We start from the raw sequence: 19,192 nt of genomic DNA on the forward strand, positions 1-19,192 counted from the left end.
CCCCACGCGTCGGTGAAGCCACGCCGACCCCCTGACCCTCTGCAGTCGTGACGGAACTCTTCTGCGCAGTGGCAGACATTTCTGCTCAAGTATCCCTCAGGCCCACGGAGGAGACGGAGGAGGCGGTCCAGCATCCAGACGAGACGGTGGAGGAACGCGGCGAGTCCCGACCAGAGCCCAAGCCAAGAGTCCAAGGTCCGAGGTATCCGGAGGTCCACCCGTAACTGAAGTCCGAAGTCCGAAGTTCGTCGTCGTAGCAGTCCAGTCCAGTCCGAGGCCTTCCGTTCTTGCTGCCCGGTGAGTACCGTTACTGGGGTGGTATCTAGACAGGGTCAATTTAATTGACTCTGGTCTGTGGGTTGGTGGTACACAGTCCCACAAACGAAGTGTCCACTTCGGTGGATGCGGGTCCTGACGTGTCTCTTTAAGAGACCGGTAAGTTTCGTACTGTTTCAGCAGTGCATCTAGTTTCTGTTCTAGTCAGTTCTGTTCTCGAGAAATTTCAAGTATTTTCAGGTGGTATTCTGTTCGAACTGTTATTCATAATGTTCTTCATGTATTTTAATGTTGTGGTATGAGTGCGACGTGATTTCGTGTTTTCATTGTGTATTGTATTATGTCCAGATTATAGTCCAGTCATGCCGCTCTTCTCAAAATTACGTCAGTTAAAAACTAGAAAGGGTCTGCTGGAAGCAGCAGTTCCCGTCCCGCCCAGGGACAGTCCAGGTCACTTTATGTATCAGAAGCATGGCATAAGCGCCATATTGTATCTAGATTTATGGGTAGAGTATACCAAACAGTTAGAAGAAAAGTATAGATGGCCCGTATCGGGTACATGGGATGCCGAATGCATCATGCGAGTAGAAGAAGCATTATGGAAAAAGAAAGCCAGACAATCACAGAAAGACGCCATCGAGTTATGGCGTAAAGAAGCTCATAAAAGAACCGAAAAAGAAATCAGAAAGACAGAACTAAGTAGAGAATCCCAAGAACGAGCCCAAGAAAGAGATTTAATCGAGATAGGTGAACGAGTTAGAACTGAGCAATCAGACAGACAGAGGAATGCCCTCATTAAGGGTATGTATCCTCTTCTTGCTGAGGGCTTGCCAAAAGCGACCCCAGAGGCATCCAGTAATTTCCCGCCACCATTAGTTCCGACCAAGCTACGTCACAAACCGACCGCAGCTGATATTTTTATTTCGTCCTATCTGGACGACACAGTCCCCGAATATGCAAATCCTGTTCGCGCTCCGCCAGTCCCTGTAAATCAGGTAATTCCTGCTCCTCCAGACACCGGGGTGCCCTTAACAGCCCCCCCGGGTCAGCCCGCCATACAAGTCCAGCCCACGTTACAATTACCGACCCTGCCAGGACGAAAAGCATCAGTTGATGATTCTAGTTTAGGGGCCGCAGGAGGAGGTCTTCCTCAAACCCCGCCGCCATACAAGCGTTTATCAGCACTCGAATTACATGCTCAAGCATCACAGCGTACTCCTAAAAGTAATAAGTCTGTTGCAGAGATCAGGCAAACCCTTGGCGAATGTGTCTATGACCCAGTTCCAGGCGAGTTTAATATGGTTTTATATTCCGTACGCGTAAGGAGAGTGACCGAGTATCTAGTCACCCTGCCGAATATGAAAGAAGATCTAGACAGGATATATCGTTTCATCCGTACAGGGGATGACCCACAAAGTATTAGTGATGCCATGTCTCAAAGGAAAGCCGAGATTCAGCGCATGATATTAAAGTTCTTAATTAACTGTCTAATAAGAGAACAGGATTACCCGTCTAAAGACCCGGAAGAAATGAAAACTCTAACAAAGTGGAGTGATAATATAGCCGAAGGAAAGCACAATACCATTGGTGCCATGGAAAGTATGTACAAGAAAATCCGTAGAGAGATAATAAAGATACACGAACAGCGTAAAGCAGCACAAGTAAGCGAGAAAGAAAGTACCTCTGATCCTGAAGAGGAAGACGACGAGAATACTGCCAGAATAGCGTATGTAGGAAAACCTAGATTTCCAGATCGCCATTTACGTCTAGAACACAAGTCTATTTTCCATCATCCAGCACCAGAACAAGGTTCCCTAGAACAAGTATTTCAAGCTACCGATCACATTCTGAAATCACGAATCGGTTATAGTGAGTTAAGTACTATGCATGAACAGGAACTAGTCCGATCAGCAGTCAGATGGATTACTGATTCTACCACTTTTCCAGACGAAATAGTGGCACAAATGTTTCTGAAAATGCCCCCAGCCGAGCAGCGACTGGTGGGTATGTATATGATTCAGCACCTCATTACTCTGTATGAGGGTCAACATTCTGATCCAGGCCCGTTACATGATATCCTGAACGAGTTACTCCAGTACAAATGGAGAGGTCTAGGTACCGATTTAATTAGTGTCATTCTAGAACAGCGCCACAAATATAGAACATTCTTAAACCCGCATTTTGTTCATGTCTCACCCCCAGAAAGTAAATCATTCTACATAGACAGACAGAATCCGTTACGAGAAGTCCACCCAGTCAGAGGAGCGGGTGGCGAAATGCATCGAGTGTTTGTATACACTCCGATCACAAAGATGGAACTCCTCGAAATGAAGAAATTAATTCCCTGTCATGACAAAGATCCAGCAGGGTTCCATAGAGAATTAAAAGACATGCTCCGTATGGGAGAATACACTTACCCAGATATCATTAAAATGTTAAAGGTTCTGCTGCCCGCAGGGGTGTATGAAAAGCTAAAGGAAAAAGAATGGGAGGTGGGAGAGAAAAAGATAGATTGGGCAGTCCTAGAAGCAGAAGATAAGATACGTGTACCAGGTACTGGTCTTGGAGAGAAATGTAAAGAATTACCAGAATTATTAATTCAAGTTTTACCCAGATTATTAACAACGAGAAAAGAAGACTGGGATGCAATCTCAGCCTGTAAACAGAAACAAGATGAAGATATTAGTGATTTTTATTCTAGGTTTGAAAAGTGCTTTAGTATCAACAGTGGTCTCAAGACAAGTAGTGAGTCATACCCTCACCTTTTCGTTACCAAATTAGTCGAGAATTCAAGTCCACCAATTAAAAACCGAGTTCTGAAAGTCGAAAGTACCTGGCAAGCAAATACTCCGTCCCAGATGCTCCAGATGCTCCAGTACCACCAGAATAGAATCAGGGAAGAGCAAGAACACGAGAGAAAACGTATGAAAGACACGAAAATGAAAGTACTAGTTGCACAATCTGTTCCTCAAGACAGTCAGAAGAGGGGTCCGAATCAAGTCAGTCATCCTGCAGCTCCCGTTAAAGGGAACTGCAATTATTGTAAACAGCCAGGTCATTTTATAAATGAGTGTGCAGTTCTGAAACACAACATAGCTACTGGTAAGACTAAAGAAAGACCACGTCCGCCTAGACAGGAACAAGTTTCACAGATTCCTCAGCCACAGAATGCACAACAGACAGTTACAGTACCGCAGCCTATTGCTGCAACACAGCATGTTACATCGCAGATGTACCAGTATGCACAGTCTGAGTATCCAGAGTACCAGCCATATTCATGAAACAGCCTAGAGAGGGAGGTAGGCTTGCCTCTCATCGAGATACCTGTAGATCAAGAAGGTCCCTATGTTCACAGTCAAGTATTAGGGAAAGACAGAAAGTTTTTGATTGATACAGGGGCAAGAAGAACCACAATTAGTCATGCCGAAGTTCCAGGGGCTCCGCTCTCAGGCTCAAGAAATGTTTCCCTTGGATTTTCAGGAAAGCCTATCGTTAATGAGATTTCAAAGCCAGTCACTCTAGAAGTAGGTCCATTGTCCCGCACTACTGATCTGTTACTTACTAAGTCATGTCCAGAAAATCTATTAGGCATTAAAACACTGAAAGAGTTAGGTGCAGTTATATGTTGTTCCCCAGAGGGAATACGATTGTTCCTACGTGACTTTAAGGGTCACTATGTATTACGAGATTTTGATTCCAGACTGTCTAAAGTTCCGCAGCATTTATGGGCGCAAGGTCCAACTGATGTAGGTTACATGCAAATCACACCCCATCGTGTGACTCTCAAACCAGGTGTAGTGTTACCACGAATCAGGCAGTATAGATTGCCACCTGAGGCTGTAGCAGCCTTATCCAAAATTATAGACGAGCTCATGGCTCAAGGAGTAGTTGTAGAAACTGACTCCAATGTATGTAACTCTCCGATCATTCCAGTCATGAAACGTACTGATCCAAATGCACCCCCAGTATATCGATTAGTGATTGATTTACGGGAACTTAATAAATGTATTATTCCGCAGTACCCAGTTGTCCCAGATATCTCTTCCCTGTTAACTGCTATTGATTCCGAAGCCACGTTCTTCACTGTCATAGACCTCAAGAACGCATTTTTTAGTGTTCCCATCCATCCAGACAGCCAGTTTCTTTTCGGATTTTGTTTAAATGGAAGGAGCTATATGTTTACACGAGCTCCTCAAGGTTTCACAGAAAGCCCTAGTATTTACAGTCAAGCACTTAAGAGACAACTAGATAATATTCACATGCCAACTGACACTGCCCTGCTCCAGTATGTCGATGATCTACTGATCACAGCCCGTTCTGAACGTGCTTGCGAGCGAGCATCCCTGACGGTTCTGTATTTTCTAGCCGAGATGGGGCACAAGGTGTCCCCTTCGAAGCTTCAATTCTGTGTCCAGCAAGTGGTCTACTTAGGACACTTACTGTCCAAGAGGGCTAGGCAGTTGACACCAGACCGTATCCAGTTAATAGTGAGTCTTCCTCAGCCCAGGACCCAGAAGGAGGTACGTGCCTTTATCGGCCTTACTTCTTATTGTAGACAATGGATTCCCCAGTATGCATTTCTAGCCAAGCAACTGATACAGTTAACGACACAGGAGGCAGCCGTATCGACTGTTCTCCCTTGGACATCTGAACATACACTTAGTTTCAACGAGTTAAAGAAAGCTTTATGCCAAGCTCCAGTTCTAGCTACACCGAACTACAGTAAGCCTTTTACACTTTTCGTTACTGAACGTGAAGGTACAGCATTATCTGTTCTTACACAAGATCAAGCAGGACAATACAAGCCCTGTGCTTATTTTTCGAGCACACTAGATCCTGTAGCCCAGGCTCTGCCTGCGTGCCTCAAGTCAGTTGCAGCCACAGCACTAGCTATCAGACAAAGTGATTCCATAGTCTTAGGACATACCTTGACAGTACAAGTCCCACACTCCGTGGAAGTTCTTTTAAACCGAACACAAACACAGCACTTGACAATTGCACGTTTAACAGGTTATGAATTGACACTGTTCCAGCCACACATAGATATTAGACGCTGCAACATCCTGAATCCTGCTACACTGTTACCATCAGTTAGTTCAAATCCTGCCGCACACGACTGTGTGGAAGTAGTCAACATTACGACAAAGCCAAGACAAGACCTGACAGACATTCCGTTACCAGATCCTGACCTGACACTTTATGTGGATGGTTCATGTATGAGAACTAGTACAGGAGAACTAGTCGCCGCGTATGCAGTGACTACTGACACCGTAGTTATTGAAACACACCGTATTGATACCCTGTCCGCTCAAGCAGCAGAGCTAGTTGCTCTGACACAAGCCTGTATACACGCCAAGAACCTGAAAGTTAATGTTTACACAGATTCACGTTACGCATTTGGAGTTGTACACGACTTTGGAGTGCTCTGGCAGGAGAGAGGTTTCATGACTTCTCATGGAACCAAGATTCGGCATGGTTTCCTTATCCAAGCTCTGTTAGATGCAATACATTTACCGACATCTATCGCTATCATGAAATGCAAAGCACATACGAAAGTCACTGACATTATTTCTCAAGGTAATGATCTAGCAGATCGCACAGCCAAGCTTACAGCACAGACTCTAGACAGTCCAGTTAACATGACACACACTCCAGATCTGACTACATGTATGACAGTTAAGGACCCTACTCAAGATGTCATAGATATCCAGTTACATGCTACTCCCGATGAAACCAAGAAGTGGTCTGAACAAGGAGGGGTCCAGACAGATCAAGGATGGGTGACGAAGGGTAGGACCGCATGGTTTCTCCCCGACTCTATGGTTCAAGTCATCATTAATACCGCACATAGTCCAGCACATTTAGGAGAAAAAGCTATGTTAGACAGTATCCAGAACATTTGGTTCAACAAGCATTTACGAGCTGCAGCCAAGCAGAAAGTCCGTACCTGTATGATATGTTGTCAGTTTAATCCAGGTAAAAGTGTCCCGGTGGAACAAGGTGGTTTCCAGCCTCCTGACCACCCTTTTGAGGTCCTCCAGATGGATTATATTCAGATGGAGCGATGTCGAGGTTTCAAGTATGTCCTTGTAGTTGTATGCGCTTTGTCCAGATGGACAGAAGCATATCCAGTCCCAGATTACACAGCCGCGACCACTGCCAAGCAGTTGGTTCGTGAGTTTTTCCCTCGATATGGACTCCCTAGAGTCGTATATTCTGATAACGGTCAGCCATTCTCATCTGAGTTGATGAAGCACGTTTCCCTGTTGTTAGGGTACCAGTGGAAGTTTCATTGTGTACGCCATCCTGAAGCAGCCGGTCTAGTCGAGAGACATAATCAGACTCTGAAAATTCGAATTGCCAAAATATGTAAAGATAAGGGTGTGGACTGGCTAGTAGCTCTGCCAGTCGCTTTGTTTTATATGCGCATGGTCGCACATTCCAGATCAGGTCTGTCCCCGTATGAGGTCGTATTCGGCCGCCCCCCTAACATGTGGGGTACTCCTAGACCCCGAAGTATTACTGATGTTTCATGTAATATGCTGACAGATTACCTAGCTTCCTTGATGTCTGCCCTCAACTCATGTCGTTCACAGGTTGCCGCCACATTTCCAGACAATACCGAGGTGGCACCGCATGAAATCGTTCCAGGTTCGATGGTGCTCGTACGTAACTTCGACAGATCAAGTCCGCTGGAGCCACGTTGGAAGGAGCCCCGTCAGGTCCTCCTCACCACCCGTACAGCTGTGAAATTGGAAGGACGCCGCGGCTGGGTGCACCTTTCGCACGTCAAGAAATTCTACGGATTGAAACCGGTCTCCAAGAACATTTCCCAGGATATCAAGACTTGTCAAAACATTGTTTCTAAGGACTGTCCCGCAAATGACATTGACACAACCCCTCCCCTGTTAGAGAAAACTCCGCAACAGGAGTATAAACAGAAATTAAGGTCTAGTAAAATAAGTCAGCCAGTTTGATTGTCTAAGTCCTCCCCTAGGTGAAACGGTTAGACTGTTTCTGACATGTATAAAATAGACCCCCATAGTGAGAGAGTTAGTCAAAACTCAATCCGATGTATCGTTTTTCTAAGTTTCATATTATTTCTCAGCCTTTTGATTTCCTGCACTAGTTACGCATTTTTCCTGTGTTTTCCAGTTCCTCATGTAAATAAGCCTTCTAATGTTACAGTAGAGCACACGTTTAGTGATCTGCCTCCTCACGAATATTCATACCGCCTCGCTATGCGTAACAATACATTTATCCGCATGTTACATTACTCACACCAGGCCAGCAATGCCACTAATTGTTGGGTGTGTGGTCGACTCCCCCCTTTCCAGACGTCAAAGGGAGTTCTGCCACTTTTTCCTTATCCTTTTTCACATAATGGTTCGTGTGGACCATGGTCCACGTTAACGTCATCCTTAACAGATATGTCTTTTCTTAACAGCACATGTTTCCCAGACAAGCAAGGTTTCCCCCACAGAACAGGTTTAGATCTAGAAAATGAAGTGTATAATTTAGGTAACTATTCTTCGAATTTCATGGTCCTGAATGTTCAGTCTGATACTACTCCAGACTCACCTGCTATTTCAGTATTACCAGTCAAAGGCGAATTATGTGTCCGTAATTATGGTTCTGTACACGTAGGACATAGTGATTGTACTACTATTATCCAGTATAGTGACAGTGGGAAATCTATTTTTAAAGCTTCACGTCATTCTTATTTTTTGTTTGTGGTCAAACCGCATATGTTCGTCTGCCCCTCGATTGGGAGGGAACCTGTTACATTGCCTTCCTACTGCCACCTGTTTTCCTAGCCCCACCTGACTACCATAGGAATTCCTTCCTAGTACATACTAGACACAAGAGAAACCTCCCGATTGTCGATTATACTGAAACTGCTGCAGAGCAATTCATTGATATTGATAAAGGTGTGTTCCCTTATTTAGGTACAGTTGTAAACAGTAAGCTAATCCGTAGGTTAACAAGAACCCTTGAAGCTGTAGTAGATGAGACTGCCTCCGCTCTAGGTAACTTAACCGAAGAGCAATCCTTTATGAGAATTGTTGTGCTCCAGAATCGTCTCGTCCTTGACGTCATACTGGCCGATAGGGGCGGGGCCTGTAGAGTCATCGGATCCAGTTGTTGCATTTTCATTCCAAATAACGCGCCGTCTGTTTATTCAGCTATAACCAGACTTCATAAAATTGCCCATCTATTACACCAGGATCCAGGCACCTGGACATGGTCCGGTTGGTTCTGGAATATAATTTCCGCCTGGGGATGGAAAGTCCTGTCCTTTCTAGGTATCGCAGTAGCGATCATATTCAGCTGCTGCCTCTGTATACAATGTGGCCCTGCGATTTGCGGCATGTGTGCTACCTCTTGTATTCCTAGTCCCAAGCCCCGTTCTAAATCCCGTTCCAAGACAATTCGAGATGAACAAATGGTACTGTATGAAATGATAGATGGTATCATGAATATTGATGTTTCCTGATGAAACGTAGTGACAAGGAGGGAATGTGGAAAAGTAAATTTTGCCATGTTCTGTGTCTCTACGTGTCATCCATCATATGTTATGTGTGCATGACCAATATGCATATGTTATTCCCCATGTCCGATTCAAGACGCAATTACAGTTGTGTCCTCCTCTAGTATGCCAGTTTCCAGTCCTCGTGAATACTACGAATATCAGGCCTATGTAAAGCTACGTTGCCACGTTTCTCAGTGTGCACGTTATTTCATTATAAAGTCCCCGTTTCCAGGCCTCAACAGGGCCCGGACATCAGATTCAGCTCCTGTCTCCTGAACCCTTGCTGAGGAGCGATCCAGCCCCCACCTGTATCCTCGACCTTCCACTTACTTCCTGCCTCGCAGTGCCCGGTGCAGCTTGGCTCTGCCTCTGAGTCTGCCAAGACTATGTTATGATTCCAGTTATCAGTTTAGTCCTCCTTCTCTGCATTCCTAAGCTACTGAACTACATCAATAGTTTCCGTCATTGTCTAGCCTATGCGGCTCCATGTTAAGAGAAATACTGTATTTAATGGTCATTTAATATTCTTCATCACGCACTATATGTAGAATAAATGCATGCTCCAGTCTTAGAGTCAGTTAGCTTTTCCCCTCATGACTTCTAGTTTATATCAACATGTTCCCTAAACATCAGATACTAGATAGGGTTTAGGTACATGTCGCTCCGACCCTCCAGACTTTAGTCTCTGCTCCTAGCACAGAGTTCATAGCCCCCAGCTTCTCCTCATAACACGTCATTGCCAGTTTGCGCGCACCACCAGGTTAGAGGCCCCGGCTCCTTAGGTAGCCCCCTCCTATGTTTCCGCCCATTCATGACATATTCTGTTACGTTTGCATCACATGTCTGAGTTACACCTTCTTTTTACTCTTATCTTTCGCGACTGCTACGCGTCACGCCTTCTGCTCCACCCACTGCTACGCCTACTGCAATGTAATGCTATGTGTTTGCGTTATGTATATATGCTCATGTATTGTTATTAAAAGTCAGCGCGCTCATCCCAGACCCACCCCCAGCAGCTGCTGGGCCCTGTCATCCTATTCCTATGCAGGTTGTCCTGTTCCTGTCCTTATGCTGTATTAAACCTGCAAAAACTCCTACTACCTCGAATCTTGACTCTTATTTATTGAGCTATCTGTTATGATATATGTCTAGTCAAAAATAGGGTATTATTTATTTATTTACCACAACTCTATCAGCATATCTGCCTCTATGGTCACTATAATCTATATAAAGATTATCTTTCTTGTGATCAGGCCACCTGGTTCTACATCTATGAGCAGACGTTTCCAGAGGAAATAGGAATTACATTAATATAAATTCACAAATCACTATCTTTGTTGACTGCACTCTTAAACTCTCCTACTTTTTAGGTCTCGCTACGAATGCAGCGCAGCTGCTTCGCTAGCGAAGACTCTATTGCTGTGGCTTTGGTGCATGAAGGGAGACAGGAGGTGGCACGTGCCGACAGGAAATGTGCACTCCGTACGCATGCACATCTCCTGTCCCCGGAGGCTGGCAGCGCGTGCATCGTGCACTTTCAGTTTCCCTCCCACTTCGGCTCAACTGAGCCAGCTTGTTCTGAAATAAGCCTTCAAAAGTCACATTTCTTTGTGCTCCCGTTTGTGAATGCCCGTCTTGTCACGCACACTCACGTAGACTCACAGTGGTACGCATATCAGTCGCAGTTTTCCTTCCATAAATGTGAGAAAGGATCATTTTGGGATTTACCGAGATTCCACCTCGTACAAACTTGCTGATTATGTCAGAGAAGTCAGACATATCCTCTCCGTTCCCCCTGCCCTAGCTAAATCACACTCGAGATGTCTCTGCAAATTAGCTTGTTAATTCTAAAGTAAATAAACGTAATGTTCCTAAAAGTGCACAGAAGGGTTAATTTCCGTAGAATTCAGGGAGATTAGAGGGGGATTAAAAGATATAGACACAATAAGGCGGGGATGGCTGCCTCCGTTAGTAAAGACAGGTTTAGAAAATGCAGAGGTTTAAAAGGGTCAAGTCACCCGTGAACTTGGAAATATAAGGAGGGCCGAATCAGGGAGGAGGCGTCGGCTCACAAGCAGGCAGCGTAGGTTTCTTGTTAGGGAGCTCTGAAGCTGACGCTTTGTGAGGACAGCAGGGTTGGTGCTCCAAGCATCATACCTCATGCCGTTCACTTCCGTTGGCAGGCCGGGAGTACAAAACGTGGCCAGTTCAGCTAAAACATTTATGGAAACAAGAACGAAATAGAAGCAACAAAAACGGAGCAGGCACGGCAAGCCAGTGTTATTTTGTGGTGTTACAGCTGGAACGGTAGTGAGGTGAGTGCCTGATGTAGATTTTTTTATAAGCTGCTGACCACAGGCTGGTAGCAAGACTGACTCATGGCTTGCATTGGCTTTAACGAAAGTGGTAATGAACGATCTACCAAAGCCCAGCAGAGCTTCTTCCACCGCCAAAGACTGTGATTGGTCTCTTATCCCATATAGAGCGTGGCTGCTGTGCCGGATTTTTTTGTTCCATGAACATTTGTCATGCAAAGTGTGGTCAATTTTATCAGAAAAGAAAGTACTGCCTCCCTGACATCCAGGGTAAGATGTGTGTGCAGTAGCTATGTGGTCCTCGATAGGGGCACAATGTGAGTGCACACAATGATTGCAGAATTTCCATTTTGTAGCAGAGGCTTTGGCATGAATTTCTAACCGAGGTTTGCAGAGCTGCCTCTTTCCATTTTGGAACTGCTCAACGCAACAATGGGAAAGACCTCTAAATGTGTGGAGCATAAGTTGCCAGTCTAGCAAAGGACGTACAATTGCCATCATTTCAGATGGAACATCCACTGGCTAAATAAATCAGGCCTTGTAAAAGATACAGGCATTAGGTGGAATTTTGTTTCCGTATTCGAATATCCTATCTGAACAATGAGGTGTTGTTATATTGCCAATGTGGGGTTGGCTTTTTTTAGGATTACAAACAAGCATTTGCAATGCAATAAGTCTCGCATTTACGCGAGTTTGAGCTATTACCATTTTAAATAACAATGCCTTTTATTTTTGTTTTAAAAACATAAATAAAGGGCATTGTCATTTACAATACCAATAGCTTAAACTCAAGTAACTGCGAGAACTATTGCATTGCAAATGATTGTTAGTGGTGGATAGACTTTAATAGTTTGGTCTGCCACTCTCCATTTTTCAAAGGCCTGGCATTTAGCTGATTCTTCCCCAAACATAGCAACTTTTCAGCGGTTGAGGAAGAGACAACTTTACTCAGATTCTGGCTTGACACATGACTAACAGTGCCACAGGCTGGAGGGCTTTGAATGTTGCTTTCTCTGAAATGTGGCCGAGTCACTGCCACCTATCTGGCCTTTAGAGATGAGTGCTACATTTATCTGACGATGCAGCAGTTCTGCTGGTATTTCTGCAATGAATAGATTTCTGAATTATACCCAGCACTAACAAACTTTCACAAGCGAGTTTTCCACTACAAAATTGATATTAAAGTGCTTTGCGTACACATGGAAAGTGGACCTTCAAAGATAAAGAAAGCCTAAAAACACAATACTTTATTATAGTACTTAGGTTATCAACTCGTTTCACTTAAGACAAACACCATACACAAGACTGTTACAATGCACTCACCCTAGCCCCATATGTTATGTTTCACCACAGGCACATGACCTATATTACATCATCAAAACATTTATTTTAACAGCCTTTTATCAAAACTGTGGGTGCAGCTTTGACGTTTTGACTATAAGAGTTATTAGACTGTCACAAGTTGCAAGAGGTGGCAGAACATTTGTGCTGAGTGGGTATGTCTGGCGGCCAAGCCCTGGCTGTTATACAAGGGCATCTCAAGGTCTGTGCCTCACCTGGGTAGATCCCCACGCTGCACCGTAGAACCTCTGCTCATTCAGCCACTGCATGATCCCGCTGGTCTTTTCAAACTTCTTTATGCGTACAAGGGCGAGCAGAGCATATGAGGTGGCTTCAATGGCGAACTGCTTATCTTTGGGAACATTCCAGTAGGTTCCTCCTGCAAACAACCAGGACAAGGTCAGAAGGAATGACTGCATATGGCTCAGACCCATCCTGTTTGGATATGTGTTCTGCTCTCATCCCAGTCCCTCCGTCATGAAGTTTTGTTGGACCCAGAGTACAAGTATAATTTCGAAACACGGACATCACCATTCTCCGTAACAGTTTTCAGAAGCTTCGTAGGCTGCAGCCTGTCAGAAGACTTTCATATTAAGCTTACAAAATCTTGAGGATTGGAGTAGGTAGTTCAACACTAGTTGTTTACACAGTGAACTGCTTTTCAGCTATCCTCTTACTAGAGAAAATGGGGCCCTCTTACATGTTGAGACCTTCACCTTAGAAGTCTTTATCATTGCTGCACATTCCCAACCACATTGTTATCTTCCCTTCTATGGCTGCTTATTCCCCTTCTCTTTAAGAAATTCCCTACTTTGCTGCTCATACAAATGCTGTTTGCTTCCATTTTGTTTCTGTTTCTCACCATTAATGTTCCCCAGCTCTTTCTTTTGCCAGCTTTGTATCACTCCCACTCTCTGGCTCTTCACTATTTTCTTCTCTCATTTCCAATCCCAGTTAGTAAAAAGCTGGCTGCGGTTACTCACCCGTTGACATTTCCATGAGCTTTCCGTCATCAGGAAGTTTGTTGACCATCGCCAACGCATACGCGGTTATAGTTACTGCATAGGGTGTGGTAAGGGTTGGGTACGTCTTCAACAAGTAATCAGAAGCTTTCTGAATACTTCCTTCCAAACTCTAAGTTGTGAGCAGAGGGAGAGATGAAGCAGAAAGTTAAGTACAAAATGTATTGAAAGCTTACTCACAACAGAACAGCACCAATGTTATCACATATAGACAGGAATAGCAAATGAAATTACTGGAGCGCACTAGCTTTGTTTATTTTTTACGTTAACCACCTTCATTTACCAGCCTTCGTTTCCGGTTTCCCTTGATGTTTTTATTTTAATGCATATTGGATTTCAATAACGCAACCTTCAACAATTAAAAGTGTTTAATTTGTAGCAAGATACATTTATAAAGTACAAGATTGAACACAGAATAAAACAACACACAATGCTCCCTATTACTTCTGGAAAAGTTCATGAAGAATCTTATGTTTAAAAGGCCAGGTCATGCTTGTGTCTCCGTCAATGTATTTGGACCGAACATCATTACATTTATTAAAATTAGACACATTCCAAACAAGAAACTCATCACAACGCCGCATTGGACCATTGACAGTGGGTACAAGAACTACAGGCACACCTGGGTGTAAATTGAATAAGAAGTAACATGTCATGTCCAGGGATAAATAATACACCCAGACTCTGGCCATTGTGGTGACATCAGTAAGACAGACGTAGCTGACACTGATTTCAAAACCTAGGCTTTGATGCTGTTCAGTTTAGTGTTTTGCATAATGTTGAGAAACAAATATGATTATCATTATCTATATCAATAAAGAATGCATATGAGAGAGCGCAAATTGAGAAAAAATGTAGAAGTGCACCATATTTACAAGCACTTTGCATTGTCTTAGTAAAGTACATATAAGAGTGTAGAACTTATAGAGTGCAAATATATAAGAGTGCCTAATTTGAATAATAAGACATATATCTGTGTGAAAAGCTAATATAGAATTGTGTAGTGATGTTAGAATAATGTTGAAGTCTCATGTTATGTGGCAGTATGAAGAAGAAATGTAATTCGGCAAACCATGGAAATGTGTAGGCCACATGGCAATTCACAGAGAATGAATAGTGCTGCTACACCGTCACGTGATATGGACTTTAATATTGGTATAATCTGATGTATTACTAAACATAGAACTGAAATATATGTTTTATAGAAGTGTTTTACTAATTGCTGTGTGTTATAAGTTAGAATACAGTTTAAACCAAGAAAAAGAGTTTGCAGAGTGCATAGGCCCGATTCATGTAATCCTAATAGGCCTGAAAAGACAAAGTCATTCCTTTTGATCCGCATGAGCTCGTTAGAGAGAAGTCGTGCTAGGCACTAACTGTGATTCTTGGTACATGGTTTACGACTTGAAGATATGATGGAGGTCGGAATTTGGGGTCCATAGCAGAAGTGTCTGTTTGCAGGTGCGAGGAGTTCTAATCAGTATGGTGATGAATAGGCTCTTGTTCAGAGGAGCCATGCACAGGCCTGTAGGAGTCTTCAGGAATTTTAGGAGGTACCGTCTTGCCGGAGAGAAGCCTGGGAAGCAAGGTCAACTCTAACGAAGGGTCCAGAGGAGGACCAGTGTGGAATTTGCCGCCAGAATCGACACCACGTGAGGGGCGTCCCGAGGGGCGTTTCTATTGGAAATGTGATTTTGTATTAGGGATAGCACCCCGGGGTGGAGTCAGAACAGAGGGTTTGAGGAGCCTAAGAGAGCGGATGGATAGGCAGATAGGTAGGCTGCAAGAATTCAACTTGACACAGAGACTAAGGGAAGTGTGTGATCTTCTTTAGAAGTCACCACTGCTGACACCTTTTTAGGTTAAGATCTGTTAAGTAGGGATGTCACTTAGTCTAGTGTAGGGACAGTCTAACCTGAACTTTTCCTTTCTGTAAATGACTCTCAAGTTGCAGATCATAGCTATTCTTGCAACTCTGTTAACTTTTGAATTGGCTTTAATAATTTTCTTTTGTAGACTAAGAGCATTTAGAGAGTTTTTGTTTATATTGGTACCCGTATATCTTTTGAATCTTATGCTGAGAATTTTGTATCTCCAGCTGTTTTTGTCTTTACAATAAACTTTTAAAACTTATTCATAGTAAGTGGTTCTTTAGAGTGGTTTAAGTTCTTAATTGATTAATCTAGTAGTGGGTTGCCTTTTACTCAATGACAGGTACCAACGATCCAGTCGACCTGAGTTGGGATCTGGTAAGATAACAACAGACCAGAAATCCCGCGTTAACAGTTGGTAGCAGAGTGAGGATGGTTATCTTCTTGAGGAAGGTAACCTAGACTAGGTTAGTTTACCCCAAGGCCCCTAGAGATCGAGAGGTGGCCTGCCGAAGAAGGTGCTGACGGCGCGAGAGAAAAGCAGCAGTATCGGACGGGAGTGAGTATAACAAGGGTCATGCGTGGACAGATTGCGGTGTTTTGTGTTGTATTTGTATTGTAATGTCATGCGGAGTTGAATGCCTGTAGTGTGAGTGTGAGAAGGTTGTGAGCGCGCGCAACCTGGTAAACTGGTAACCTGGTAAACGGGTGAACTGGTAAAATCTTAAGTTCGAGGTAGAGCTTAAGTGGTTCGGGTGTATCGAACACCCAGAGTAATTGTCGACCAGAGTAAGGAGGTCATGAGGTACCATTGACCGCCGCAGGACCGAGATAGGGGGAGTGTAAGAGTGAGTGTGTGAGTAACGGACGCAGGTCGAAAGTTACTGTGTGTAAGTAACCTATCAGAGAAGACGATTGTCTGGACGTACACGGAAAGACATTTCGTCGGTTAAGGTGACAATTACAGTTAGGCTGTGGACGTACAGCCAAGGAAGGTGATCGCTTGGTCGGAAGTAATCATTTTTCAGAGTATGAATGGGACGCATGCATGAACGCCGAGACGAGCTGAGAAAGGAGGGGAACTGCTGCGAAGGGGGACGAGTGACGTCGGGAAGAGCCGCGCTGTGATAGGGCGGTTGGTGTGACGTCGGCAAGAGCCGCGCTGAGATAGGGCGGTTAGTGAGGAGCCGCGACGTGATAGGGCGGTTGGTGTGACGTCAAGAAGAGCCGCGCTGTGATAGGGCAGCTAGCGAGAACAGTGCTGAGATTGGTGGATTGTCATCAGGAAGTAAACAAACGCGGAAGAAAATAGGAATATCGAAGATTTTGAAAATGAAGTGTTTTAAATGTTTGAGAGAGATTTTTAAAAGGAAAAGAAGGGAATCTTATTACGGGGAAGAGGCACCGCCAGAGGGTACACCAGCTCACTATATGGCAACGAATGTTGGGTTGCATACTATACTTTGGCTTGATGCTTGGAGTAAGATTACAGAAGGGAATGAGGAACTAACCTTTCCAAAAATACGGAACGTTTAGACTAGAAGCGTTACATCGGCTGAAAGCAATTATGTCCTCATTGAAACCTCCGCCTAGACCAACCCAGTTTGAGGCCCTTAACGCATGGATTAGGGCGGCGCACGACAGGAATCTGAATAGGCGTCAAGAAAGGCTGAAGCGATCGGTAAGATCAGTGCGAGATGCCCAATGGGATGCGGACGCCAAGAGATGGAGGGTACAGGCTATTGAGGTGGATAAGTTGTACACAGTGAGAGAGGTGACAGGAGAAAAGAGCCTCATGGAAGAAGATGAGGAGAGCGAGTCGGAGGACAACTTGATAAATAGATTGCTGATAGATAGACCGCCCCCGAACGTTGGGGGGACAGAAAGTAGGGGACTCTCAAGGGAAGGTGGGGCTGCCATAGAGGGGTATATACCACTTCCTATATCGGAATGGACACCTACCAAAGGTGAGGAGACACCTCAACATAGTACAGCACAGAGTGTAGTCAGAAGGTTTGTGGTACAGAAGACGCCAACCACTGAGAAGGTTGAGCCTTATGGGTTGCCAGACGCTCTACAAGTACCCGTTACCATAGGTCCTATAGTATCGATTTACAACCCCGAGAGAGACAGAGAGGAAGAACAGATACGGTTAGACAGAGAGAGAGTTGAAATGGAAAGGAGAAATAACACGACAAATGCCTGGAGGCAATTGCCAGGACCAGTAACGTGGAACACCCCATTAGATACAACAGTGGGCCCTGTGATAGATCAGGGGGGTCAAAGAGGACCGATGGACCTGAGGGGACCACGGCCGAAATCCTTTAAAGAGTTAAGAGCTGACTTGAGAGAATGGGATGGGTCCACAGAAACACCAAGCAACAGGTCCAGAGCAGAAGCCGAATGGGGAAGTCGAGGCAACGGGACAGTGTCTCATTGCGGGGCAAGTGAAAGCAGTCAGGAGCGTGAGGGTCAAAGTCAGGAGAATAGAGGAGCTATACGTCATATAGACTGTAGGGATGGTCAGGAGCGAAATGGAAGAAGTACGGAGTGTGGAGAGATGTCTCGTCTCTTTGAAAAGGGTGGAGACCAAATGGTACTAGAGTACAGAGAAAGGTTTAAGTGCACTCATCACACACCTGATGAGAACGTACAGCACTGGAGTCGAGGGAACTGTGAAGGATCTCGGCATACATCGAGTGGTCAGAGATCACAGGCAAATTATGGAGAAATGGGGAATAACGGAATGTCTTACCATGCACCCAGAGAGACCAGGCAGGATGGGGGATGTGGGACTATGAGAGGCAATGGGGTGTTTCATCATCCACCCAGAGAAGACGGAATGGCATGGGACCTGGAGAGGTGGGAGCATGGGAAAACTCCCCATAACTCACCGGAGCCTAGACGTAGGACTAGGAGCTGGGATGGGAGAGATGTGAATGGACCCCCTAGAGATGGTGTACTGAAAGCTGCAATAAAGGCCAAAAGACTTGATGTCACCAGCTTAAAATCTGATTTGGGTGAGATCATAGATGGTAACACTGCCTTTAGAAAGGATTGATTTATATGAGCAAGATGAGCTGCTGTTCATAGCAAAGGATGTTACTCGAAAGGCAAGAGCAACTCATGAGAAACTGTCTGAACTGGCAGACAGGTATAGGGTAGATTTGTCCAGAACGAAGACATTGCAGAGTAACCATAGGTTACAATATACAGATCAGGACTTAGACGAAAAGAGGACAACTGGATTGAAAACACACATAAGGGAACTGATAGCAGGAATAAGAGCATGGAGAGATCTGGACAAATGGGAGGAGAGGTGGTCCAAAAGGGGTACTGTTAGACGGAGCACGAGTGTGATGACTCCGGAGGGAAGGCTAATGCAGATGGAGGCATTCCCTTTGCGAGAAATATCGAATGGGAATTATGTACATGTGCCCTGGAGTAGAGGAGATTTGGCCGCATTTACCAACTCATTTCCGAAGTTAAGGGACAATCCAGTTGAGTGGTACAAGCAGGTAGAAAGGTTTGTGAAAATCTCAAAGGTATTGTGGATTGATTTGAACACCTTATTTGACATCGTGGTCCCAGGAGACTTGTGGACAGCATGCAAGGTTAGTGTTGAATGGCCAACTGCAGAGCCAGAAAGGAATGCTGCTACAAATGGACCGTCTGAAATTGTAATGCAAAAGTATGAAAGGGTAATAAATTGGCTGAAAGATAAGGTACCACCACAAAACATAGATTGGGTAAAAATAGACCAAACAAGACAGGAACCCAAGGAGACAGTTCATGAGTTTTATGAGAGATTGTTGAAAACATTCAAACAATACA

General features: G+C 44.5%; 1 protein-coding gene across 1 annotated transcript in view; it reads right to left on the reverse strand.

Moving 5' to 3' along the window:
- The window catches only part of C3 (complement C3), a 329,940-nt gene that overhangs the window by 67,758 nt on the left and 242,990 nt on the right, over positions 1-19,192 (reverse strand). The window contains exons 28-29 of the mRNA XM_078685332.1: positions 13,449-13,599; positions 12,681-12,844 (exon numbers count right to left, since the gene is read on the reverse strand). Of these exons, the coding sequence (XP_078541458.1) occupies positions 12,681-12,844; positions 13,449-13,599 (315 nt within the window). The remainder of the gene's footprint in view (positions 1-12,680; positions 12,845-13,448; positions 13,600-19,192) is intronic.

Source organism: Lissotriton helveticus, chromosome 1_1, assembly GCF_964261635.1.
Source record: "Lissotriton helveticus chromosome 1_1, aLisHel1.1, whole genome shotgun sequence".
NCBI lineage: Eukaryota > Metazoa > Chordata > Amphibia > Caudata > Salamandridae > Lissotriton > Lissotriton helveticus.